A 26276-nucleotide genomic window follows, 5' to 3' on the forward strand; every position below is an offset into this window, starting at 1 on the left:
AATTCAATTTTTTTTACCGCCGGCCTGTTGGCGGTCTTACCGCCGCTTTAACACCGACCGCCAGGGTTGTAATGACCACCATAGTATGTTTTTTACTCATTCAAAGTATAGTCCCTGAATCATATTACTTGACCACGCAATTTGAAGAACTCAAACCAGCCTTGCAAGATTGCCATAAGGGTATTTTTAGAATGAATGATTGAGTTACTGCAAGATCATTTCAGTGCAGTTTCAGACGACAACAAGTATATATATATCATGTCCATTTGTGGTGCTGACGTCAAAATTTTCCCCATCGGAGCCAAGGAAGCAGCAGATAATGACACACTTGACTCCAATAGGGAAAATAGTATGAAAAAGGCCTCACCAGCTTTTAGGAAAGCCTTGTTTAAAAGTGGAGAGTCTTCCCTTTCAAACGAGTCCTTACTAAAAGGGTCTCCTGGCCATGGATCGCAGCTGTTCCTCAATCTGCAGCCAGGAAACCCCACTAGGCCACCAGGGATTTGATCTGAGGGCTTGGCCCTCGAGAAAGTGACATTATTTTTGAAATTAATAAGTTGGTTTTACCCCTGGGGTGCGAGAAAACTCTCTTATATATTTATATATGTATATTACCTAGTGGCGGCTGCCACTAGGTAGTTATAGTTAGACCTAGTTTCTATATAAAAAGCATTTTTTTACTTGCCTTTCTCTTTGGTGTGGCTATTTGCCAGTCAGGTCTGCTCCTGTCTGGAAAGTTTGTGGGTGATCCATCAGGGAATTCCACCATATTTGGCACAAAGGTAGGTCCTGGTCCAGAAGGAGGTTTTTTTTGTTTTGTTGTAATTCTATTCAGTAGTTTTTGAGAAATTAAGGGCAAAACAAATTTGTATACCTAGGGATGTGAAGGATTCACGACCCCTCCTGATATCGTGCTGAGATCTGATTGTCTGACAGCACTTCAACAAGGAAGCTGTTGAAGTGTTGTCAGCTATATTGGGACTCTGCTTCAGCCTAGTCTGAGAAAAAAAGTAAAAAACAAAGAAAAGGGGCCATGGTATAAACATCCTGACCCCTTATATCTGGTGATGGACCCCCCAAACCCCCCAGGGCTAAAAAGCATTGTTTTAAATTTTATGGCTGGAGTCACAGTGGATCCGCGGATTTGCTGTTTATTAAGCCACCGGGTGGGCCAAGTCTGGGCATTTGTACAATAATGCAGGGGGGGACCTTCCTGCCCCCTCCCACTGCCCCAGGGACCACCACCTCCCCAGGGCGAAATGGAAATTATATGAATGGGGCTACAGGGCCCCCAGCCCCGGTGATCACCAACTCCCTGGGGCTATATCTTGTTGGAGGGGGGCAATGTGGCCCCCCTTTTTGGATCCACTGATGGCTCGTAGGACCTCCGCCCCCCCCAAGGCTGGCTCCTGCTATGTCCCGGGGTGTCTAACCCTGAGACATAGCTGTTTGCTGTGGCTTGGCTGCAGCTTGCAGCCAAGCCACAGTAAACACTTTGTTTTCTGGCAGTGGGACCTGTCAAACAGATCCCGCTGTCAAAAAACAAATCTTTCATCTCTGTCACCCTGCACACATGCAGGGGACAGTGATGAAATGCTTCAGCAAGCAGGGAGCTGCTGTTAAAGCAGCTCCATGCTTGTTGAAGCAATGGCACCCCGAGGAAAGTCTTAAGGCTTCTGTAGCCACTTTAGCTATAGCTCCATGCATGTTATTTTAACACACTAGGCCAAGCCGCTGTGCACTCTAACCTGCAGTGGGTCAGATTCAGTCTCCCACACCGCGGGTGATTCTGACGCTCAAAATCCAGTAGTCTCATTAGAATAATGAGAGTCTACGCGACAACCCTGCAATGCCAGATAGCTGTAAAGGGTATTTTTTTAAATTAAATAAAAAAAATAAAAATAATATGTAGGGAGCGTGAAGGAGCCCTTGAGAGCTCTCCCACAGTCCCTAAAAGCCCATTAAGGACTGAAAAAAAAAAAAAAGAGAAAACGAGTAGCTCAGTGTGAAGGTCACAGACAACACTGAGCGTTGAGGGTGCGAGTCCAGCCAGATTCGTTCCCCTCTTTTTTTATTTTTACTACAACTCTTTAAGGCTCATACTGAAAGGTAATATTACTCTTTTTAAATGACAAATACATTTTTCTGTTTCATTTGCCCAGAAATACCTCATTCTAAGTACCTAAGTATGTCATATATCAAAGCCTAAAAAACTGTCCCTCTCAATCTCGGTCTCTCTCTCTCTCTTTCTCTCTATCTCTTCCAATCTTTCTCCCACTCACACACTCACTCAGACACGTACAAACCCACTAACGGACCCACTCAGACACTAACGCACCCACTCACAGAACCACTCAGACCCTCGTGCACCCACTCACAGCCCCATTCAGACCCTCATGTACCCACTCACAGACCCACTCAGTTATGCACCCACTCACAGACCTACTCAAACTGTCACACACCCATTCACAGACCCACTAAAACCTCAGGCACCCACTCACAGACCTGTGCATACACTGAAGCACCCATTAAAACACTGATAAATGCACTTTCACACCTAGACAGGCAATCTGACAGCCACTCTCACCCCCCAGATAGACTATCTTGCACTTGTCCTCAAACCCATAGAGGCCCCAGCCAACTTACCCTTTGCACGCTCAAAGGGCCATGTACAGCATGGGGGTGGGTGGTTAGGGGTGCTGGCAGCAGGGTCTGGCTGCAGATCAATCTTGCGGGCAGCCTCCCCTGCACATGGGTGAAGGCAGTGCACGGTGCAATGTTGGGTACTTATAGGGGGTTGGCCTCAGGGCCTGGCTGATAAAAAACTGTCAACATGTCCTCAACAACTACTACTGATCACAATGGTATGGTGTCACATTATTAATTTACTAGAATTATAACATCTCACGGTTACTATCAAAATCAAGCAGTTAATTCAACACTAAGGCCCTCATTACAACCCTGGCGGTAAATCCCGCTTTCCGCCGTGCAGAAGACCGCCAACATACCGTTGTGGCAGCGGAATTCTGCTACAGGTATTACGACCCACAGCTCGGAATCCTCCACAATACAGACACCCACACAAGTCTGCCACACCAAAGGTCAGTGATAAAATGTCGATACCAAAACCTACACTGTCACGCCAACAGGAATCCGCCCACAGTATCACGACCCACGAATCAACGCAGCGGTCTTTCAACCGCGGTAAACCATTGGCGGTACACACCGCTGCGCTCAAAATACACATACACTAACAAAACACAACCACATTGGACAATTCAAAATACACACACCTGATACACATACACACTACACACCCACACACCCAATCCAATATAAAGCACACACCCACAAACCCTTACAACCAGAAATTTGAAAGAAGGCCAGAGAAGAGAGACTACCTAACACAACACCAGCATCCACAGACACACAACACTATCACTCATACAACATCCACGCACCTCAAACAACACACACCAACACATCCCCTAACACATCACAACAGACACCACCTCACACATCACCCACACCACATCATGGCACCTCAAAGACACCCCAGGTTTTCAGAGGAGGAGCTCAGGGTCATGGTGGAGAAAATAGTCTGGGTAGAGCCACAGCTATTCGTATCACAGGTGCAGCAGACATCCATTATAAGGAAGATGGAGCTATGGCGCAGAATTGTCGACAGGGTCAACGCAGTGGGACAACATCCAAGAACACGAGATGACATCAGAAAGAGGTGGAACGACCTACGGGGGAAGGTATGTTCCGTGGTATCCAGACACCAGATTGCTGTACAGAGGACTGGCGGTGGACCTCCACCTCCTCCCCCACAACTAACAACATGGGAGGAGCAAGTCTTGGCAATTATGCATCCTGAGGGCCTGGCAGGAGTAGCAGGAGGACTGGACTCTGGTAAGGCAAATTTTTACTACTTTATCCCCTCCACCCTACCTGCATGCCATCACATACTCTCACCCTCACCCTCAGACCCATCACCCCAACAACCCACAGATAACCCACTAACACAACCCACACATCCCAAAACCAAGCCCTGCATGTAACACCAATGCATGGACACCCATCACCAAAGCATGCCCAGTAGAGAGACTCACTCAGGCCCCAAAATCACCAATCACACAAGGGCCAAGCCAATAATGCAAGCACAGGAGTAGAGGGTAACTCACCCATTGCACAAGATGGCACACACACATACAATAACTATGCATTTACACCCCAACTGGACCCCTAACCAACGTCACCAGACAAGAGGTGCCAGACAAATCCAGCCCCCCACAGAAGAGGCCCACAGTGACAACAGCAGCTCTGCACGCCTGGATCAAGATGACCAGCCCGGCCCATCATGGACCTCGGGACAGTCGGTTCCCCTGACACAGTCACAAACTACCACTGAACCTCCACCCTCAGGAAACACCACCACAGCACCCACCCAGCGGGCCCATCCCTCTGTCCCTAGGACACGTCAATCAGCAGTGTGCTCACCACTACAGGGAACCCAAGCAACCCCACTAACAGAGGACGATCAGGGACCTAGGGTCACTGGCAGTGGGGACACGGTTCAGAGGACAGAGGCACAGGATAACAGGGAAGCTGGGAGGACTGCTGTGCGACAGGGGGAGGAGAGGCCCAGGGAACCGACACTCCATGAGGCACTCCCCAACATCATGGGAGCGTACCACCATTCCCAGGAGACCATGGGCACGGTACTGGCCAACTTTCAGGAGACCCAGTGGCTGCAGGAGGAACACTACCTGGGTATCAGGAAGGACTTGAAATCCATCAACAACACCCTGGTGACCATTGCAGCAGGGCAGCCAGTGTGCCAAGGAGCCAGACCACGGACAGTGCCCCACCTCAAAAGCACAAAAAGTTGCCCACTGCCTGGCGGGAGAGAGGCAAAACATCTACCACCAAAGCCTCTCCCAGGAGTACAGTTGGGAGTGGGAAGACAGCTGCGCCACCATCCAAGGTGGGGAAGGGGCACAGAAAAACAGGCAAGTCGCCGAAAACCTGCACGACGGACAAGACCGCCACCAGCACTGCTGAACAGGACACCGCCACCACCAGCACCGCTGAACAGGACACCGCCGCCACCAGCACCTCTGAACAGGACACCGCCGCCACAAGCACCGCTGAACAGGACACCGCCGCCACGAGCACTGCTGAACAGGACACCCCGCCACAAGCACTGCTGCCAAGGACACCGCCACCACCAGCACCGCTGAACAGGACACCGCCGCCACCAGCACCGCTGAACAGGTCTCCGCCGCCCCTAGCACCGCTGAACAGGACACCGCTGCCACCAGCACCGCTGAACAGGACTCCGCCGCCACCAGCACCGCAGGCCAATAAGCGCCAAAAGCTCTGAGGCTACTGGGGCCGCCACCAGCAGGATGAAGCCCTCTGGGCACCAAGCCCCCTCCAGAACCAGTGGAGAAAGGCATCCACTACCTCAGTCTTTGGCAGGATGAAGCACTCTGGGCACCAAGCCCCCTCCAGTACCAGTGGACAAAGGCATCCACTACCTCAGTCCTTGGCAGGATGAAGCACTCTGGGCACCAAGCCCCCTCCAGAACCAGTGGAGACTGTTATCCACTTGAGAGACTGTGGCTTTGCACCCCCAGGATACAGCAGTGGGCAAATCACCCACTGTAAAGACTTGTGAGACTGTGGCTTTGCACTCCCCAGGATCCAGCAGTGGGCAAACCACCCACTGTAAAGACTTGTGAGACTGTGGCTTTTTTACTCCGCAGGATACAGCAGTGGGCATGGAGCCCCCTCGTGGATCTGGCGTTGTGCACTCATCCGGCTGAGGTGCTCCCCCTTCCCCTCTCCCTGAGGTGCCTGTTGTATTTCTATCTGATGCCCCAGCAGTGTTCTCTCCGTTTTGATTGGGTATCGAGTGTGAGCCTTGCCCATGCATTTTGGGCCCAGTGGTCCACAAACTTTAATGGTGGAATACCTTGGACTGTATTCTTGGTGTATATATTTGTTTATAGTGTGTATATATATTTTTGATTACTGTATTTTAATAGATTACAAACATTCAACTCATTTCCTTTTGTCCTTGCATTCTTCCAGGGGGGGTTGAGGGTTGTAAATGTAATGTATCAACATGTACTTGTGTGTGTGTTGTAGTGAGTGAGGGTGGGGGTGGGAGTGTTGCGTGTGTGTGTGTCACTCTTTTTTCCCTCCCCCCCTCCCCTGTGTCATAGGTGCAGTACTCACCGTGGTCTTCACCACCGTCTTTGCTGTTCCTGGTAGAGGAGCAGGAAAACAAAGGCTGGGAGTATCTGGAACTCGGGTTCCATGGCGTCCTGGTTCCTCGTGGGGTGTGTAGAGGTGAGCGTTTTCCCTTCCAAGTCCTGTTTCGCAGTGTTTTTGTTTGCGGTGAATCCGCCCCGGAAAAGGTGGCGGATTGGACTGTTGTAATACAGTGGGCGGAACCTTGTGTTCCGCCTGTCTGTTGGCGGTTACCGCCGCGGTGTTTGTACTGCCGTGGCAGTCGGAGTGTTAAAGTGGCTGTCTATGTTGGCGGTTTCCGCCACAGTCGTGATTCCATTTTTTTTACCTCCGGCCTGCTGGCGGTTTTACCGCCGCTTTAACACCGACCGTCAGGGTTGTAATGAGGGATATAGTGTTGAATTAAGTGCTTGATTTTGATAGTAACCATGAGATGCAATAATTCTAGTAAATTAATAATGTGACACCATACCATTGTGATCAGTAGTAGTTGTTGAGGAGCAGGAAGACAAAGGCTGGGAGTATCTGGAACTCAGGTTCCATGGCGCCCTGGTTCCTCGTGGGGTGTGTAGAGGTGAGCGTTTTCCCTTCCAAGTCCTGTTTCCGCAGTGTTTTTGTTTGCGGTGAATCCGCCCCGGAAAAGGTGGCGGATTGGACTGTTGTAATACAGTGGGCGGAACCTTGTGTTCCGCCTGTCTGTTGGCGGTTACCGCCGCGGTGTTTGTACTGCCGTGGCAGTCGGAGTGTTAAAGTGGCTGTCTATGTTGGCGGTTTCCGCCACAGTCGTGATTCCATTTTTTTTACCTCCGGCCTGCTGACGGTTTTACCGCCGCTTTAACACCGACCGCCAGGGTTGTAATGAGGGATATAGGCCCTCATTCTGACCTTGGCGGGCGGCGGAGGCCGCCCGCCAAAGTTCCGCCGTCAGGTTACCGTTCCGCGGTCGAAAGACCGCGGCGGTAATTCTGACATTCCCGCTGGGCTGGCGGGCGGCCGCCTTCAGGCCGCCCGCCAGCCCAGCGGGAAAGAGGCTTCCACGATGAAGCCGGCTCGGAATCGAGCCGGCGGAGTGGAAGCTGTGCGACGGGTGCAGTTGCACCCGTCGCGTATTTCACTGTCTGCGCAGCAGACAGTGAAATACATTTAGGGGCCCTCTTACGGGGGCCCCTGCAGTGCCCATGCCAGTGGCATGGGCACTGCAGGGGCCCCCAGGGGCCCCGCGACCCCCCCTACCGCCATCCGGTTCCCGGCGGGCGGACCGCCGGGAACTGGATGGCGGTAGGGGGGGTCGGAATCCCCTCGGCGGCGCATCTAGCTGCGCCGCCTTGGAGGATTCCAATGGGCGGCGGTACACTGGCGGGAGACCGCCAGTGTTGCCGGTCCGACCGCGGCTTTACCGCCACGGTCGGAATGCCCATTGGAGCACCGCCAGCCTGTCGGCGGTGCTCCCGCGGTCCTCCAACCCGGCGGTCATGGACCGCCAGGGTTGGACTGACCACCATAGTGTTGAATTAAGTGCTTGATTTTGATAGTAACCATGAGATGCAATAATTCTAGTAAATTAATAATGTGACAGCATACCATTGTGATCAGTAGTAGTTGTTGAGGACATGCTGACAGTTTTTTTATAAAATTACAATTATAATATTTGATAATCCACATATTATCTATAATGTAAATAGCAGATTACATGAGATAGAAGTTGTTTTGAAAAAACAACAATAAGAGATAAGATATGTGAAGTATAAAAATGTATACTCAACTGCAAGAAAAACATGTTTAAAAATGGCCGCCATATTTTCAATAAGAACTGTAGAGCGTTTATTGAGTTGGTGGAGGGTATTTAGAGAAATGAAAGTATGGACTAAATTGCTCGTGATCAAGGGAGCTTTGATTCCTGAAATGCGTTGGGTGTTTGTTTTGCCATAATAAATTGGAATTGGGGACATCGAGTGAGAGAGGCGGCTTTTTTCTGCCTTTTGGCATAGGGTTTGCGACCCTGCCTCTGTCTGCCGTGAGGGCGCTGATTTATGCGATTAAGTGAGGAATCTTATATAAATATATATATATATATATATATATATATATATATATATATATATATATTTATATATTTATATATATGGTCTTTTTGATATAGGTTTTCATGCATAGTGTATAATGGACCCTTATAACCATAAAGCATGTCAGATACGGTGAAAATTACCCCCAGAAATGCATTGGATATCTCCCTTTTGTGAAATAATATTGTGAAACATAACATAAGGTGTTATTGATAACAAGCGCATGAAGAAATTTGGGGTAAAAGATAAACATAAACACATAAACATAGCTTATGGGTGGCAACTACTAAATCCACAATGCAATGGGAAACACAGTGCTCACTCATGGTTAATTTTGATTTGTTATTACATGTTTTTTAGGGTTTAGAAAGCAATTTATTTGCCTAATGTGTAATCTCTATAAACGTGCATATACAAATTTAGGTTGAAAAGAGGAGTGTTGAGCATGTTTAAATTCGAAATTGTGGATATAAAAATGGAAGTAAGGGGCCATAACCGAAAATGCCTGTGAACAAGGTCTTGGCAGACCGAAATGCGTAAGGCAGCATTAATTGCATGTAATCGAATTGAAGCCCAGAAAATAAAGAAGCAGCATATACGGCAACTTTGGAGTGCGGTTTATTCCTTCAATTTGATAAAGGAATCTGTGTTTCATATATATATATATATATATATATATATAAATATATATATATATGTATATATATATATATATATATATATATATATATATATATATATATATATATATATATATATGGTTAGGACCATGTGTCCATAGAAAAAGTGCTTTTTGACTTGCCTGTATCTTTGTCGCCTTTGCTTTTTGATGGATTTTCATGAATTTTTTTAAAAAGTGTGTTGGTAATTCTTGATGCACATGGAAAGTTTTGGGTTGATCCGTCAAATGGGGGCTGAGAAAAAGAGGGGGGTGTTTTAAAAAAATGGGGTTTCGCATGTTAATTCCCATAGGCCTTCTGAACACGACTACAGCCCAAACTGTGCTGGACAGAATTACACCAAATTTGGCAGAAAGCTAGGTTTTGTTCAACAAATTGGGCTTTTTATTATTTTATATAAATCCATTGAGTAGTTGTTGAGAATTGTAAGGCTATCCAAATCTGTATATCTAGGGCACAGTTCCTCCACAACTACTACATGAAGAATAACAAGCTTGTGAGGGGTTACTGCAGAACTCTGATTGTCTCCCAACACTTCAACCAGGAAGTGCTGGCAGCTATCTTGGTACTGGGTTTCAGCTGAGACCCACAAAAACAGAAAAAAGAACAGCGCGCTGGGTAAGAATACCCTGACCCCAATCCTTGGTCTTGGGATCCCAAAGGGACCCCAGCAGAGCAAAAATAAATTTTTTCTAAAACAAATTTGCAGCAAATTCGCAATATTTGGGGCAAAAAAGTTAAAAAAACAAGTGCTGGCTTGTTTTAATTGTATCCCCGGATGGACCAGGTCCATGGGCATTGTTTTAAAATACGAGGGGGCACACAGGGTCCTCCTCCTAAGGCTCATGGAGCCCCAGAATCCATCACGTCCCCTGGGCTTCATTTATAAATAAGGAGGGGGCACATGGGGCTCCTGTCCTGAGGCTTTATAAGCCCCAGGGTCCACCTCCTCCCCAGAGATAAGTTAAATATGAAGTGGGGCAGCACAGACCCCCACGCCCCGAGGACCACCACCTTCCTAGGGCCTTCTTTTTTTAAATAAAAATGGAGGGGACCACACGGCTCCCCTCCAGGGCCGTTTTTGGCTCCAGGGACCACCAACTCCTCAGGGCAATCCATGTAAATAAAAGGAGTGGCATACTGTGGACTACCACCCCCAACAGCCGGCTCTTGATATGTCCCAGGGTGACCACCCACTGGACATAGCAGTTTGTTTTCGCTTGGTGGGAGCTTTGACATCTCCTACCAAGCAAAAGCAAACACTCCAGTTCCAGCGGGCGGGAGCTGTCAAAGTGCTCCCACTCGCATGAAGCAGCGGTTTGATGTAGGGGAGGGAAAGAGATGAAACAATTGCCCTTGGACACAAGAAACTCAATTTCCAACAGCTCCCTATGTGTAATAGCAATGCTGGCTCCCCAGGATGCAGGGAGCCAGCTGGGACCGTGGAGGCCTTGAGGCTTCCCCCATTGTCTTGATGCTGCACTCTGGGTGCCAAAGGGCACCCAGGAGTGATGGCCACGCCACAGGGATATGGTACCCAGGGCCCCAGGAGGGGGCAGCTTGGTTTCCTTCCCCTATTTGTTCTTGGTCGGGCCACGGGGATGGGGTCCCCAGGGCAGAAATCGGCCCTCAGAAGGAAGCCGCTCAGCCCCCTCTGCCCCATTAAGTGTGTTTTCTCAGCAATTTCATATTGAAAAATGATCTGACATCCTTCTTGGAGGTTAATGCATCGTTTTGAAGCGCAATCTGTACCAGACTGTGACAAGTGGGTTCTTTCTTGTCCTCTCCTGGTGAGAGCAGAGTCCAGGGTTTTCCCTTTAAATTGCTATAACTATGCAAATATGCAAATCACCTGGAAGATCTGCCCAATTGGCCCAGCACCATCCACCTTAGTAGTATGCAGAGGTCTTTCAGCCTTTTGCCAGGAGGATGGACAGCTTACCACAGGGCACTCCAGGGCCTTCCCCACTGATTTTGGTGGCACGTTCTTGAATCTGAGGAATATGAGGACATCTCCACAAAACAAAGAAGCACTTACATTATACAGATAACAGGAAGGACCCTGGTTTGGTGGAGATTTACATCTTTGTCGTCTTGTTGGCCTCTCTGTTTGAGGATTCATGTTATCACATATTTCTGATTAATGACACACCAGGAACAATCATATTGTCAAAAATTACACAAGGTCACTCGTGATACTTCCTTGTGCTCTATTGTGCAGCTGTAGTGTAGAATAAATATTGGATATTTACCCAAATAGGCAGAAAGAACTCCACTTGGGTAAATATTTTGTGCAAAACTGTGGACTCTTGTTGGATGAGAGGGCAGGTGAAGTTCCTTTGAGGCCGAATCAGTCACACAAATACTGACACACTCACAGAGACACTCACACACCCACTCAAAGATGCACACAGACACTCACTCAGACAGTCATGCAGCCACTCTAAACCCAATCAGACATTCATGCACCCACTCACAGACCCAAGCAGAGACTAATGCACCCACTCACAGGCCCACTCAGAGACTCATGCACTCACTCACAGACACACTCAGAAAGTCATGCAATCACTCACAGACACACTCAGAGACTCATGTACCCACTCACAGACCTACTCAGACACTCATGCACCCACTCACAGACCCAGTTAGACACTCACACACCCACTCACAGACCCACTCAAAGACTCACAGACCCACTCACAGACTCACGCACCCAATCACAGACCCACTCAGAGACTCATGAACTCATTCACAGACCCAATCAGACACTAATGCACCCAATTACAGACCCACTCAGACAATCATGTACCTATGCACAGACCCACTCAGACAGTCATACATCCACTCATAGACCTACTCAAAGAGTCAAACCCTAAAGTAACTATAACTTGTGCACTGCCATGCACTGCTAATTACCTAACATTACATCACTCATGACATCTTTGATAACATCATTGATAATATCAATGTAACATTTGCAGTAAAATTATTTAGGGGAAAACTTTGCATGGAGAGGGCTATAACATCCCTGCAACCTTTGTTTTTTTAAGTGAATATATATATATTTTTATACACACAAATATATATAACCTACTGGTGGTCGCCAGGAGGTAGTTATAGTCAGGACCCAGTTTCCACAGGGAAAGCATTTTTTGACTTGCCTATATCTTTGGCACTGTTTGACAAAAGTTTTTTTGAAAAAAGTGTCCTATAGGGTCTTGTTGCACATGGAAAGTTTTAAGATGGTCCGTCAAGCGGACATTAATGCTTTAATTAATTAATTAAGGTATTAATGCTCGGTGGTAGTGAGGGAATCCTAGGAGGAGGTCATGGGAGGGCTCAAAAAGATTGTCGCACTGGGCGCCACCAGCACTAAAGGCTGTGATGATGTGGATGTTACAAGGTGGAGTAATAGTGTGTCTTTTTTGTTTGTTTTTCAGTTTCTTTGGAGAACCTAGTGATGGAGGAAAGAAGAGAAGGTAAGGTGACCAATGTTATTAACTGTTGTAAGCATCACTCACACCCACCAACACATAGCATAGAGGCACCCTAGGGCCTCATTCTAGGACACGCCAATGGATTCCCACTTTACTGGAGGAGTTGAAGATATTTTTGGGCCTTATGCTCAAAATGGTGTTACTGCAGAAACCAACCTTGCAGTCCTACTTGTATACTCGCATGGTTTGGGTAACACCCATCTTCACACAGTACATGAGCAGAGATTGTTTTTTGCTATTGCAGCGTATGCTGCATTTCAATTACAATTCTGCTGCATTGCCCTGGGACCATTCAGACCAAGACAGGTTGTTCAAATTTCAGCCTGTCATGGAACATTTGTCTGCTAAGTTTCTGGAGATTTATACTCCTAGACAGAATATAGCTATTGATGAGTCCTTGATCCTGTACAAAGGGCGGCTGCTGTTCAGGCAGTACATTGCGACCAAAAGAGCTCCCTATGGCATCAAGCCTTACATGCTGTGTGAGAGCTCTACTGGCTATGTGTACAGCTTGAGAGTGTACACAGGGAAGGGGTCACTCTAAACCCTGTAGGTTGCCCTCCCACACCAGGGGCCACAGAATGATTGTGTGGAAGCTTGATGAGCCACTCCTTTACAAAGGTTATGACCATTATGGAGACAGTTTCTATATGGGAATAGAGCTGTTCAGTGAGCTCAACAAAGCTAGCACTGTGTCCTGTGAGACAGTTTGTTCTTGCCGTAGAGGATTCCCGCAGGAGCTTGTTTACAAGAAGCTCCAGAAATCCCAGACCACTGCGTTGCGTTCCAAAGAACTGCTCGCAGTCAAGGCGTGATGACGTCCACAAGCCCACCTGTATACTTGATTAAAAAACATAGGCGGAGTGGACAACAACACCATGTTCTTCAGCCATACAATGCGAATCATAAAACTTGCACTTGGTACAAGAAACTGTTTACCTGCCTGATGCAGATGGCAACATACAATGTGTATGTTGTTTATCATCAGGAAGACTAATGTCTTTCCTTGACTTTGAGTTGTTTGTGATTGAAAATCTCACTGCTATAGAAGCAGCAGCCTCCACTTTATATGTTCTGGAGAATGTGGCAAGGCTGCAGGAGCGACATTCTTCTGATTGCATTCCTAACACACCCAAAAAGGGTCGACCATGTCGTCGTTGTAAAGTGTGCTCGAAGCAGGGAAAGAGGATGGAGAGTCGTGTTGTTTACTGTCCCCAGTGCCCATCTTAGCCAGGCCAGTGTTTTCCTACTTGCTTTATCTTGTATCATACTAAAGCGAACTTCTGGGAAATTGGCTGAGGTGGAGCGGCTGTTAGGTAAACCTTTTAGTCGCTGTGCATGGATACCTACATTCATGGGCCACTGCTACGCTGGGCAGGCAGCCACAGAATTTTAGCTCCTCTACTTCAGGAAATCATGGACTTCCTTATGGGCTGATCAACACCTTTATTTGGCATTATAATGTGGTAGGTGTTCTATTTGCCGATTGACTAATACGTTATAGCCCCCAAACTGTACCTACTAGTGGACAGAACATATGCCACGTTGCCACAGATTACCCTCTGTGGCAAAATGTTAAAGGCTTGACTGGATTTTGAAGCGCTTGTTAGGGAACTTATGTATACTACACACGGACCAACCTGATTGCCCACAAAAACCTGAGTAAGTATAATAAGGCAAACAAATGCCCTGTGGGACTAATTCACCAACATTCATACTTGCTTTGAAAGTGTGCATACTCAATTAGTAACTTGTATCATAACCAATGTGATTGAAAAGGGGTACAGGACACAATATCTTGTATGAAGATTGTTCTCACATCTTTTGTATAAGATGTGAAAACAATCATCATACATGATTTTTGTGTCTTGTTTCGTTTTGGAATACCATTGGGTATGACAGAAGTTAGTAATTAAGTTTTCACACTGTCAAAGCAAAAGTAGATGTGTCAGTGAATGAGTCCCACAGGATATTTGTTTGGCTTATTACTTTAGGGAACTTAGGCCGTATTCCTCAGCATGTTTGCCTTAGTTTTAACTCTAAATATGCTTGCTCAGTTTAAGGAATAGGTCTTGCAAGGCATCCTCGGACCCCCCCAACTTGCATACACAAATTGGAAAGAGTTGGATTTAACACGTTCAGTGCGCTGATGGCGCATGAAAGACATGTTTTCTTGAGCTTCAAGTAGCTAGGGATGGAAGGCATTAGTATAGGTTCACTTGGCAATTATGCAGGATTAGTCAGGACACTGATGAGGACAGAGAACTTTCCATCACGATCAGTTTTCAGTGGAAAAATGCACTGCATCCATGTTGCATTTTGGGCCGTTTCCTGCCATGGGCACTAGGACTACCCACACAAGTGAGGTACCATTTTTATTGGGAGACTTGTGGGAGCACAGAATAGTAGAACATTTGTTATTACCTATTGGATTTCGGTGCAGTTGTGCCTGTCAAATGCAAACCAGTGTATAAGAAAGAAGGCATTTTGAAAAATACCCTCCAAATAATACACTACTTTGGTACCCACAAATTCAGATATGTAAAAATAACTACTGCTCCTAAACTCCAAATCTTGTGCCCATTTCAGAAATGCATACGTTTCCTTGATAGCTATTTTTCACTTCGCCTATTTTGCAGTAAGAATAGGTGTATACTCGGCACTCAATGAAAAAACATTGTATGGTGCAGTTCTGTTTTTAGGTCTAGACACCCTGGGTTCTTGGAAAACCTAAAAACCCTATTTATCCCTGCAACCAGAAGATATTGGTATATTGCTTTTGTTAATCTGCCATTGTGACAAAAAGTTACAGATGAAAATGTCACAAATGCAGTTTTTTTTAGCTCATTATAAATATTTATTTCAACAATTACTTTCCTTGGCAAAACCTTCAGGAATCTACACATATGACCCCTTGCTGAATTTTGTCTGTTTCTCAGAAATCAATAGCGCTTTTCTGATTCACGCAGGGGTTTAATACTGGTTTGCACAACAAACTGGAAGTAGATTGAGAGCACAGAAAAATAGGGAAAGTAGGCTACCTCTTAGAAAAATGCCAAAAATGTGACACAAAATCAGGTTTTTTGGATTCAGCTCTGCATGTTCCTGAAAACTGGAAAGATTGTGACTTTAGTACAGCAAATCATTTGTGGGTGACATTTTAGGGAAAAAACAAACACTTTTCTCTGGAGCACCTTTTCCCTATTTTTCTCAAAAAACTCAAAAGTTAGTTATATTTTGCCCATTCTCTCGGTTCCCTCCAGGGGAATCCACAAACTTTGGATACCTCTAGAATCCCCAGGATGTTGGGAAAAAGGGACACAAATTTGGCAAGCATACCCTATGTGGAAAAAAGTTATGGAGCTCTAAGAACAAACTACACCAAATAGCCAAAACGTGGCTCAACACGGTGTTGGGGGGAGGGAGGGCAGCAGATAAGGGGTTAAGGCATGGACTCAAATTAATTGTTTTGATGGTAATGCTCGGGAATGGTGCATGAGTGTTATCTTTTTTTTTTTAATTCTTCATTTTGACAGTGTTGGTTTAAAAAAGGCAGATAATGAACTTTCTGCCTCTCTGAGAAAAGGGTACTGCTTAAAGCCACAAGCCATCTATCTTCGTATAGAAGTATATTGAAAATAGGCAAAGGTGTTACATAACTGCCTTTATCCTCTCCTGCCGTTCAGGAGTCCATGGTTCACGTGCACCAAATGCGCTGAGAAGGAGTGTTTCCTTTTCCTCCAGTAATAAATGTGCTGAGAGGGAGTGTCTCCTTTTCCTCTAATAAGCTGGAGTGTAAAGAGAAGGCAGAAAAGAGAGGGGTTAGACACACAAACCGGTTGTCGAGGGGGACATACTGAAAGATCCCATTCTCACTGTTTGCACAACAACAAAGTAAGGCATGCAGGGAAACTTACATGGGCTAAAATAATCTATCTGGATGTGGCCTCCAAAGAGGAAGTTTCATGGCATGGCCATTTGAAGTTGTGCGCCACTTGAATACGTGATTAGGGGTTCAGGCCACCATACATTCAGTGCACAGATTCCTAGGAAAAAACAAAAGTTGTTCCACATTCTTTCACGGATCGACTCGAAGTCAATATGTATTCTATATCACAGGCAATTGTTGAATGGGGTAGGTTCAGTGTGAGTCTGATTATCCTAGTAGAGCAGAGACATCCTGTCATTTTTCCAAGGAGAATGAACATTTCATATGAAAGTGTGCTGTATAATTGTACAAAGTCCTGCACCCTGTGTACTTGTGAGCTCTCACGTTCTGCCACATTCTTGAGATGACCATTTTTTCGTGCATGTATTTTAAAAAGGAATAGTAAAAATATATTGCTCGATTTTAAAATAAGTTGGAAATTGATACCTGCATGTTTTTAAGAATTCGTAATAATATTCCATATTATGCGTGGATATCTGGAAATCGGGGCTAGCCTTTATCGGAATTTCAATAATCAATTCTACAGCACTCTGATACAATTTGGGTCTGATTTGCTTATGTGTCAATCAAGAAGATGTAATTATGCTGCAGTAATTTGGCACCAGATATTACAAATACCGCGGATATCAGTAATTCTAGTGTGAAAAGTAGCAAAGGAATACATGTAAGACCATGTAAATGACAATCGAAAATACATCACCCCTTGTTGCTCCCTAGCAGGGCCCTCCCAATCACAACAGTGAGAAGGACGGGGACTTTAGACTGTAGACTTAAAAAGCCTTTTAATGATTAGAAAAACACTATCTGTGTGAGAAAGAAAGCTATGACATTACTCTGCAGGAAAAATCACAACTGATCAGACTGATGACTTGTGCCTGAGGGAAAGCGTGTCTGCAGTGCCACCAATTTGAGTCTGTATGTATGCAGGGTCCTTATTTATCAACACATTTCTCCATGGACATGAAATGGGGGAAACCCTTTAATACATCACGCCCCTAAGTGTTTACACTGCAAAAACTAGCTAAAGGCAATAAGATGGCAGAGTATCCTAGCCTAGAAATAATACATATAGGCCCTCATTACGTCATTGGCGGTAATGACCGCCTACCGCCGCGGCGACGGCCACCAAAACACCGTCGCCGCGGCTACCTACCGTCCCCCATATTATGACCATAGCCGGAATTCCGCCAGAAGGCTGGCAGAATTCTGACTACAGTCATGGCGGCGAACGGTGGAAACATGGCGTTGCTGCCAGGTGCAGCACCACGCCAGAAGACCGCCGCAGAAAAGTTTTATGACCCATGGTACGGCCTGGCGGTGTTCTGCTGGCGGACGCTGCTGCTAGCAGCAGCGCCACATCCCGACTCCTGCTGGAGGACCCCCTGCAAGCAGGTAAGTCGGGTGCTCTGACAGGAGAGGGGGGTGGGGGGTGTTGTGTGTGTGTGTGGTGGGGTGTGTATGTTTGTGTGTACGTGCATGCGGGTGTGTGGCGTGTGGCATGCATGTGTGCATGAATGGGTGCATGTGTGCATGAATGGGTGCGTGTATGTTGTGTTAAGTGAATGTGTGGGTACTTGTATGTATGTCAGTGTGTGTGGTTGTTTGTGTGAATTTATGTATGTGTGGGTGAATGTGGGTATGAGTGTGTGTATGCGTGTGTATTTTGGTGCGTGAATGTGCGTGTATGTTGTGGGGGGGTAGGGAGGGAGAGGATGGAGGAGGACTCTGGGGAGGGGGTTGGGGGAGACCCCTATCAGTGTCAGGGAAGGAATTCCCTGGCACTGACAGTGCCTACCGCCATGGTTTTCATGGTGATAAGAAAGCCACGAAAACCATGGCGGTATGCAGGGTCATAATTCCACAGGTGGGACAGTGACGGCCGCCTGGCTAGAGACTGAAGTCTCCAGACCGGCAAATGTTACCGCCCTGGCAGACGGAGTGGTACATTGGCGCTTTGGCTTGACCCAAACCGCCAATGTCATATTTTGGGGAGAGGTACAGCCAGCCTGTTGGCAGTACCTTTCTCCAAAATCCGCCAGGGTTGTAATGAGGGCCATAGTGTCGTAAATATCATTTAGATAAATATTGCCCCACTGGAGATAATCATAGAAAATATACAACTAATGGAGCGATATGTTTGCAAAACGATAATTCGTCCATAATAGTTGTCAGGAAATATTTTTGTTATTAATATTCTGACACACAACCAGAACTCCAATGTGTGGTTAAATCATCAAGTAGTGATCTTGTTGTCCAGAAAACTGCCAACTACGTGAAGTGGGACGAATCTCAAGAGTAAGCAGGGCGTTGAGATACATCCTATGCCTTTTGTGTACAATCTGGTTCAGTGTAGTCCACTCAAATGATGCATTCATTCTTTACCCAGGCTGATACCAAACCTTGTTGGAGAAGTGACCACCTCAAAATGCACATGTTCACAGGGCCACCTCTTTCCAGTGCATCCAGGACATGAGACCTATTTTCAACATGTCAGAATACTTTGCCCTGCTGATATCTACATGGCACGTATTCACGAACTGCACTAGCCAAATATGGTCCAGTCCAGGGTACGTCTTGTATATACCTAGAGATCGACAGTTTCTCATTACAATGCTACCACTTACTGTTAGCAGTCCAACCTCTATTTCATTCCTAGATGGAATCCTTTTGGCCTTGAGGAAGTTCCATGGTAATGGACAAAACACATGTTGGATGTGTATGTGACTCATCTAACAACTACCACCACACGATTTCATAACCAATGCAAGGTTCAGCTATTAACATATAATACTTAAAGGTACTGTGACACTCTGCAACACTATAACATCTTGTGGATATAACTTCCAAGTCACGTTTTAAAACCAACTTCTCTGAGAAAATGTGTTCTAAAATACACAATTGTTCCGCGCATATTGCACAATGTTCTCAAGAGGAGAAGGAACCCAGTAGAAACTACATCCTGGATGGGAAGAACTGGACCCGCTTCCCTTCCTTGATTGTTCAGTGCAATTTCTCCTAGTTGTTTGGTCTAAACCAACACACATCAGCTGGAATGCATCCAATAATCCTTTTAATTTTTCACATTTTAATGACCTCTGTAATTCAATGTAATGTGGATGCATACAATGCATGGATCCAAAACATAAAACACTAGGAAACCTTAGCCAGCTTGTGCTGGTGGTAACACAGAGATGATTTCTCTCATCTCAGGGATATTTCTGCAAACCCTTTTCATAGCTGAAAGATGAAGCACACCTAACAATGTCTTACCTTCAAAGTTATGAGATAGTCACTCTGTAATTTATCCAGAACATCAGCATCTAACAAGGGACCGAGACTTTCAGTTTTGAATTCCGGCTTCAGATCAGAATTACCCATGAGGTTTTCACTAAAAATAAGGGAAAAGATAAATCAAGAGTAGCCTTTTCATATGAATGGTAAAGCAATCAGAGATAATGTACTTGATTTGTTCTCAGTGCTTTCAGACTGTATTTTGATCGATCTCTGACAACTGAACTTCTCCCCTTCTGGTTACACGCGGAGTTTAAAAGATGTCGGTAGTAAAAAAAACAGTGGGATCCCTTTAAAAGCACCTGCTTGCTTTCTTCCTGTTTTAGTGGCATTATCCCTACCCACAGGACAGAATTCTAATGGCAAAGACGCTCCTTGCCCATGGGTACAGATTAACTTACACGAAACTCGAATAGTGAGCAAATCCTTTCACGAGTACAAAAAAAGAATTTCAACGGCGTCTATTGGATTTTAGTGGCAAAACGTACATATGCAAATGCCATTGTGAATCGGGCTTAGAGTCTTATTGCAAACTGGGTGAAAACGTGGGTGAAAATGTGCAGCTCGAAATTCGGGAAATATGCACCATTTATGTTTTCCTTCCCTTAGGGGTAAAGAGTTCAAGAAGCTGTGATATTATTGCCCATGGTAAAAAGCAAACCTGCCGTTATTAGTATTTAAAGGGTACAGTTGTACAGCGCCAAATGACGGGACAATGGAATGAGGCCCTCGTGTTGTAAAACACACTGTTAATGGCGTTTAATATAAATTATGGTTTTGTTAGTGCAAAGGCCTTTTTCTATGTTCTGTGACGGAATCCCTAAAACAACAATATTGTGATACTGGCATATGGGGGCAAAAATACTGTCTCCAAAAATGTACAGTTTGTACAGGTTGTAGATAAACTACCAAAATATAGAGTCGAACATGTTACAAAAATATACAGAATATCTTTATACAAAGTGCATAAAAAAATAGATATGTATGATATTGTATCCAATGTATTTGACGTATAATCATACAAAACGATAAAATTAAAAATATTTTTATTTAGCAATATAAAATAAATATTTAAATTTACATCTCTAAAAATATAAAAACAATATTTAAACAATGTTAAAAAATATTTTATTAATGAATATTAATAAAAAATTAAACCGAGCTAATGAAATCGTTTTAAAAAAAACAATAATGTAAAAATTAACAAACGTGCACAATAAAACATATGAGACTCAATTTTAAAAATAAGATTAATATAAAAAATTTATTTGGTTAATAATATGAACGACACATCAAGAACAAATTAAAAATAACTCAAAAAGTTAAACTTGAATTAATATTATTGCCTCTGCTTTCTTTGTCATCAGTGTTAGGACTTCTATATTTTAGAGATGCCTGAAAGTGACCATCTGCCAACCCTAACAAACTTATAGTAGGATTTACCTCGAGCAGATCAACTGGCTCATTCTGGATATGGCTCCATCCATAATAATTTGAGGAGGATACAATGCAATACAAGAAATGCTGAGACCTTCATAGCATGGAAAACATCAGGCAGCACCAAGTTATTTAAAGATAAATTCCTGAGGTTCGCAGTACCACAAAGCACACTAAAGCACTGGACGGAAATTATTTCAACACTGCAAGTTGCATTGTCAAGAGACACTAAATATTAGGATACCACAGACTCTGCTCAAAGGTTTGCCCTGGATCTAAAGAACCAAAAAGCACAGTTTATGAAAATAAAAGGGATCTTACAAAATGGAAGTAATGATCCAACAACTTGCACATTCTACAAAGATTAAAAGTAGATTACAAAAAAAACTTTAGGAAGAAAAAAAGCAGAAAAATCAAAATTAAATGACAGTTTATTTTCAAGCTTTCAAAGCACAAGGATCAAACCAAGTTTTGGAATTATATCAGTAGGATTGAAGGGAATGAGCATTGTCAGAGAAAAAAGGAGTAAGGGCCTCATTACAAGTTTGGAAGTCCTATGACCTCCATGTTGGCTGTGGCGGTCTGACCGCCAACGGTCTGGCAGAGCAGACCGGTTGTACAAACAGAAGACCGCCAGTGGTCCGCCGGCACTCTGAGGCAGTATAGACCACCATGGTCACAAGAAAGCACAAACAGACCGCCAGAGAAAGTGTTTCCGACAGACCCATTACGAAGGTGCACACTGCCAATGTGACCATGGTGGTCCAACCACCATGTACAAGCTGGCGGAAAGGTCAAAACGGAAAAAATTGTCCCAAGGACCCCCTGGGTGCCAAGATATGGAATCCCAGTGGTCCCAAAGGATGGGAGACTTGAAAACTCTCAGACCCTCCAACACACTGAACAATAATAATCTATATCTATGCAAAAAATATATATATAATTTTATTCAAATAGTGACAGTATAATTCTTCATATAGGATCCAACCATATCAAAGGGTATATACAACCTGATTTACCTCCTAATTTTGCATCCTGGAGTAAGCCAAACATTAAAAAAAATCCATGCATGCATTCATTCATACTAAACCATTCACAACATTTAAAAAGGGAAATCCAGGAGGACTAAATATCTAATACAGAGCCAATCCTGGCTGAATCTAAAGGAAGGCAGACATAACATGGTATCCGTTCGTGTCCTATAACCTGCCTCCTAATAAATCCACATCTGTAAGATGAGCATAACCTTAATCCTAGAATTTCAAATGTCACTTCACAGAGAGAGGCCTAGGCTCCCGGATGCTCTGGATTCTAAGTCTAACTTGGAGTTAGTCCTCTTATAAAATAGCAACACAGTTCTTGTAGGCTCCAAGTCTTTGATTTTTCCTCATTGTAGATCAACCATTAGAGAAAAACCACAACTGACTTTTTCTGATGTCCCCAATTGATGTTAACTTTGTGGGTTGAAATGCCAACGTACGTTTTGGTGGAACTGCGATCACAGGCGATCGCCCACCTTCTTCAGGGCACTAGTCTCTGTATATTGACCCAAATTTCCAGGGAGCAATTAGAAAAACTGGATATATCTATCTGAAAAAACAAATAAAGTGTATCTGTAGTCCAGAAGTCCCATCCTATAAAACCACACACACAAAATACATGTACATAAAACATAACACAGACTTGAATAACTAAGAAATAAAAAGAAAAAGAGATATGTGTAAACCTTAATCCAAGGAAAGATAAGGAAAAGAAAAGGAAATAAATAATAAATATAATTCATATTTGTGCCCAAAGCTCCGCCAAATGAAAAAGGCTTTAAGAATATAGTGTATAGTAGTGGGCATAGAGGTGAATTACATGCTAAACTAGGTGTCTTCTTCTTCCTAAAGGACGCTTTGCCCGTATGTGCCTACATTCCTTTTCCTTCTTTCAAATTTTGTTGTATCCCCTCGCAATAGTATACAGATAGACACTACGTTGTTACCTCAACGTTTTTCAGACGAACAAAGATTTCTCAAATTGAGAGGGGGATTAAAAGCCAGTTCGAAGACTCATGTAGAGCAATATCTATAATAAAGGAAGCAAAGGATACTCACTATTTTTCTCCTTAGTTAGTAATGCAGTAATTGCTACCTTCTAACTTCCAATACTCAGTCTAGTCATGCCAGATAGCTGAAAGTTAACTAAAGGAACATTCTAAGTCTCAACCAGGGGCTCCTACCTGATGAAGAACATCCGTGCACAGCGTAGCAAAGGTTCTCAGAGTCACGCCGCAGTAAAGGGCGTCACAATGACAATGCACTCCAATGCGGGGCAAAAACCCCGAAAAAACTCAATTTCCACCTCGACGGGGCAACTACACGGCACCCGGGTGGACATACTTCCAGAGAGCGTCAGCTCAAAAAAAGAGAAGGGGAGACCCCACAAATGGTGCAAAGAGGCCAGCACAGACAGCCAAGCAAATGGCCAGCATTCGGTATATACCAGAAGGTTCTGGAGCCATCTTCATAGACAAAGGACTAAATTGTTTGGAACACAACGATCCAAATTGCTACTGAGGCCACCATTTTGAAGAGTGGGTGAATGAATGTATGTATGTAACCATTATAAGGAGAAGAAATGGAAAATGGAATACAATCTGTTGGTAGCAATCACGGTCTAAATACCTGACATGTGTATCCATATGAACTAAGCAGACGGATGGCAACAAATTGTACCTGTATGTGAACCTGGGAAAAAGTTGTTCCAGCGAGTAGTTACTTACCCAAGACATAGTTCGAGAAGAAATAAATGAAGCCAAGGGCGCCATCTTGGACTATATAACAGATATATATATTTCTTTGTTGTTCATCACTCATAATCTAATAAAAAGAATTTTCCCATGGAATGTGCTCATTTAAGCCCTTTTGTACTGTGTCCAACCAGAAAATCCAAAAAACTTCTCTTTTTTTCCTAAGTTTCTCTAGTTCTTCCGATGTTGAATTGATTTTTTCCAATATTATCCATTTTAATTCTTGTTCCTGGTGTTGTTTTTCTATACAGTGATTTACCAATGGGGCCATAAGGCGTTTACTTCTGACTGCCGATTTGTGTTCAGTAAAGCGTACCTTGAACTGTCGTCCCGACACTCCTATATATGCCAACTGGCACGGACATAAAATGCAATAAATGATGTTACAGATCTGACAATTTGTCATATTTTTCAATTTTATAGTCTTGTTGTTATATTCAAACATGTCCGAAATTATGGCCTGGGCACAAGCATAGCAAGTGGCACAGCGGTGATTGCCTAATATAGGTTGTGTCCCCGTAATGCTCTTTTCAATGAATTTATTGGGACTTTGACACAAGAATGGACCAGTTTATCACTCAGGATTGCATTTATTCTAAACACAAACATGGGTCTGGGTATAGGGGAATCCCCACTGTTGGTATTTAAGATGTTCCAACTGGTATTGATGATCCCTTGGATCTTGCTGTTTATGTTTGAATGTTTAATGACACATACCATCCTATCCTGTTCTTCATGGTGTTGGTAACTGGTATCTAGTAAGTGTTCTCGATTGTAGTATTTGGCCCTTTTGCACGCATCTCTTCCAACTCTCTGAGGGTACCCTCTCTGGAGAAAATGATCTCTCATTTTGATGGCATTTTTATCAAATTCAATGAGATTGCTGCAATTTCTAAGGATTCTGAGAAATTGACTAAAAGGGATGCTTTGTCTCTGACTCATGGGATGGTAACTGTTGAAATGCAAAAGAGTGTTCTTGGCTGTGGGCTTAGTATAGAGAGTAACTTGCAGATGTCTATTACTTTCAAAAATTAAAATGTCTAGAAATTCGATCCTCTGATTGCTATGAAAGGAAGTAAATTTGAGACCTCTCTAGTGAGAAAAGACGGAGATCTTTCTTCAATTTGTCTGTTTTTCTCAAGCTGGCGGAAACGGACAGTATAAATATAGACATTCACCTGCAGGCAGCTTTACATGTCTGAGGCCGCCATAGAGCCATTCACAAACATAAGGCTACTGCTGCTTCTTGTCGAAAGACCACAAATTTAACATTGACATGGACACCATCAACCATAAGTGTATCATCAACCTACTTGTATCACCAAACTTTAAAAACAACATGTACCACCGGCGAACACATCATGGGGGTACGCCATGGGCAGAAGCGCAAGTCTCATACAATACACAGACAAGTACACACACAATACACACACTCTGGTCAGCACACTCACACTGCACTGCAACACTAAACAAATACACACAGCCACACAGCCTGGGAACAGGGACACTGAAGGCTACACAACATTGTCACACACAGCAACAACAGCACATATATAATCACAGCTCACAACCACATTCCACACTGGCCAGGGACTGCCCACACATACAAAATACATATGTAATGATGTGTCATACAACACAAAAAACACCACTAGTAAACAGCCCTGGCAAGAGACACATCACATCACAATGGAATGCATAAAACACACAAAGACAAATAACCAAGATCAACATAACAACTGTACCTACACAATTGGGATGGCCCATCTGGGACACACAGGGTAAAAGACTGCACTGGGACTTATGACACTTTGAACAGGACCATCAAACAACATTTACACAGGAAATGGCCCAACATGTGTCTCAGGGACAAACAATACAAAAACCAATTATCATGCACATCTAAACAATGGGGAATGGAAAGTCAACAAAGCACATACAACTCCTACTGCATGGGATAGACTTCTACAGGAACCATTTGCAAGGGACACACACCTAAATGGACACATGCACAGACAAATGCAAACAAAGTTAGCAAATTCAACACACTCCATGTCTGCACACACAAAACTCAAGATGACAAACATCTCCTGAATATATACACCAGAGCAGGAGGACAGGTTTAACACCATACATGCTCACATTGGACATCACAATAAGAAATACTTACCATAACAAGCAGTGCACAATGCCATGACACCACCATTGCATTCACACACACATGCTTATACACACAACATATACCCTTCTCCTGGGGACAACAGCACTGCACACAAACTCACATACTGCAAACAACAGCAG

General features: G+C 44.3%; 1 protein-coding gene across 2 annotated transcripts in view; it reads right to left on the reverse strand.

The window, feature by feature from the left end:
* EXOC3L4 (exocyst complex component 3 like 4) overlaps positions 1-26276 on the reverse strand; it is a 584807-nt gene that overhangs the window by 325273 nt on the left and 233258 nt on the right. For both annotated transcript variants that reach the window (XM_069207295.1, XM_069207294.1), the window contains exon 4: positions 19724-19841. In XM_069207295.1, the coding sequence (XP_069063396.1) occupies positions 19724-19841 (118 nt within the window). The remainder of the gene's footprint in view (positions 1-19723; positions 19842-26276) is intronic.

The sequence above is a fragment of the Pleurodeles waltl genome, chromosome 9, assembly GCF_031143425.1.
Source record: "Pleurodeles waltl isolate 20211129_DDA chromosome 9, aPleWal1.hap1.20221129, whole genome shotgun sequence".
NCBI classification, from domain to species: domain Eukaryota; kingdom Metazoa; phylum Chordata; class Amphibia; order Caudata; family Salamandridae; genus Pleurodeles; species Pleurodeles waltl.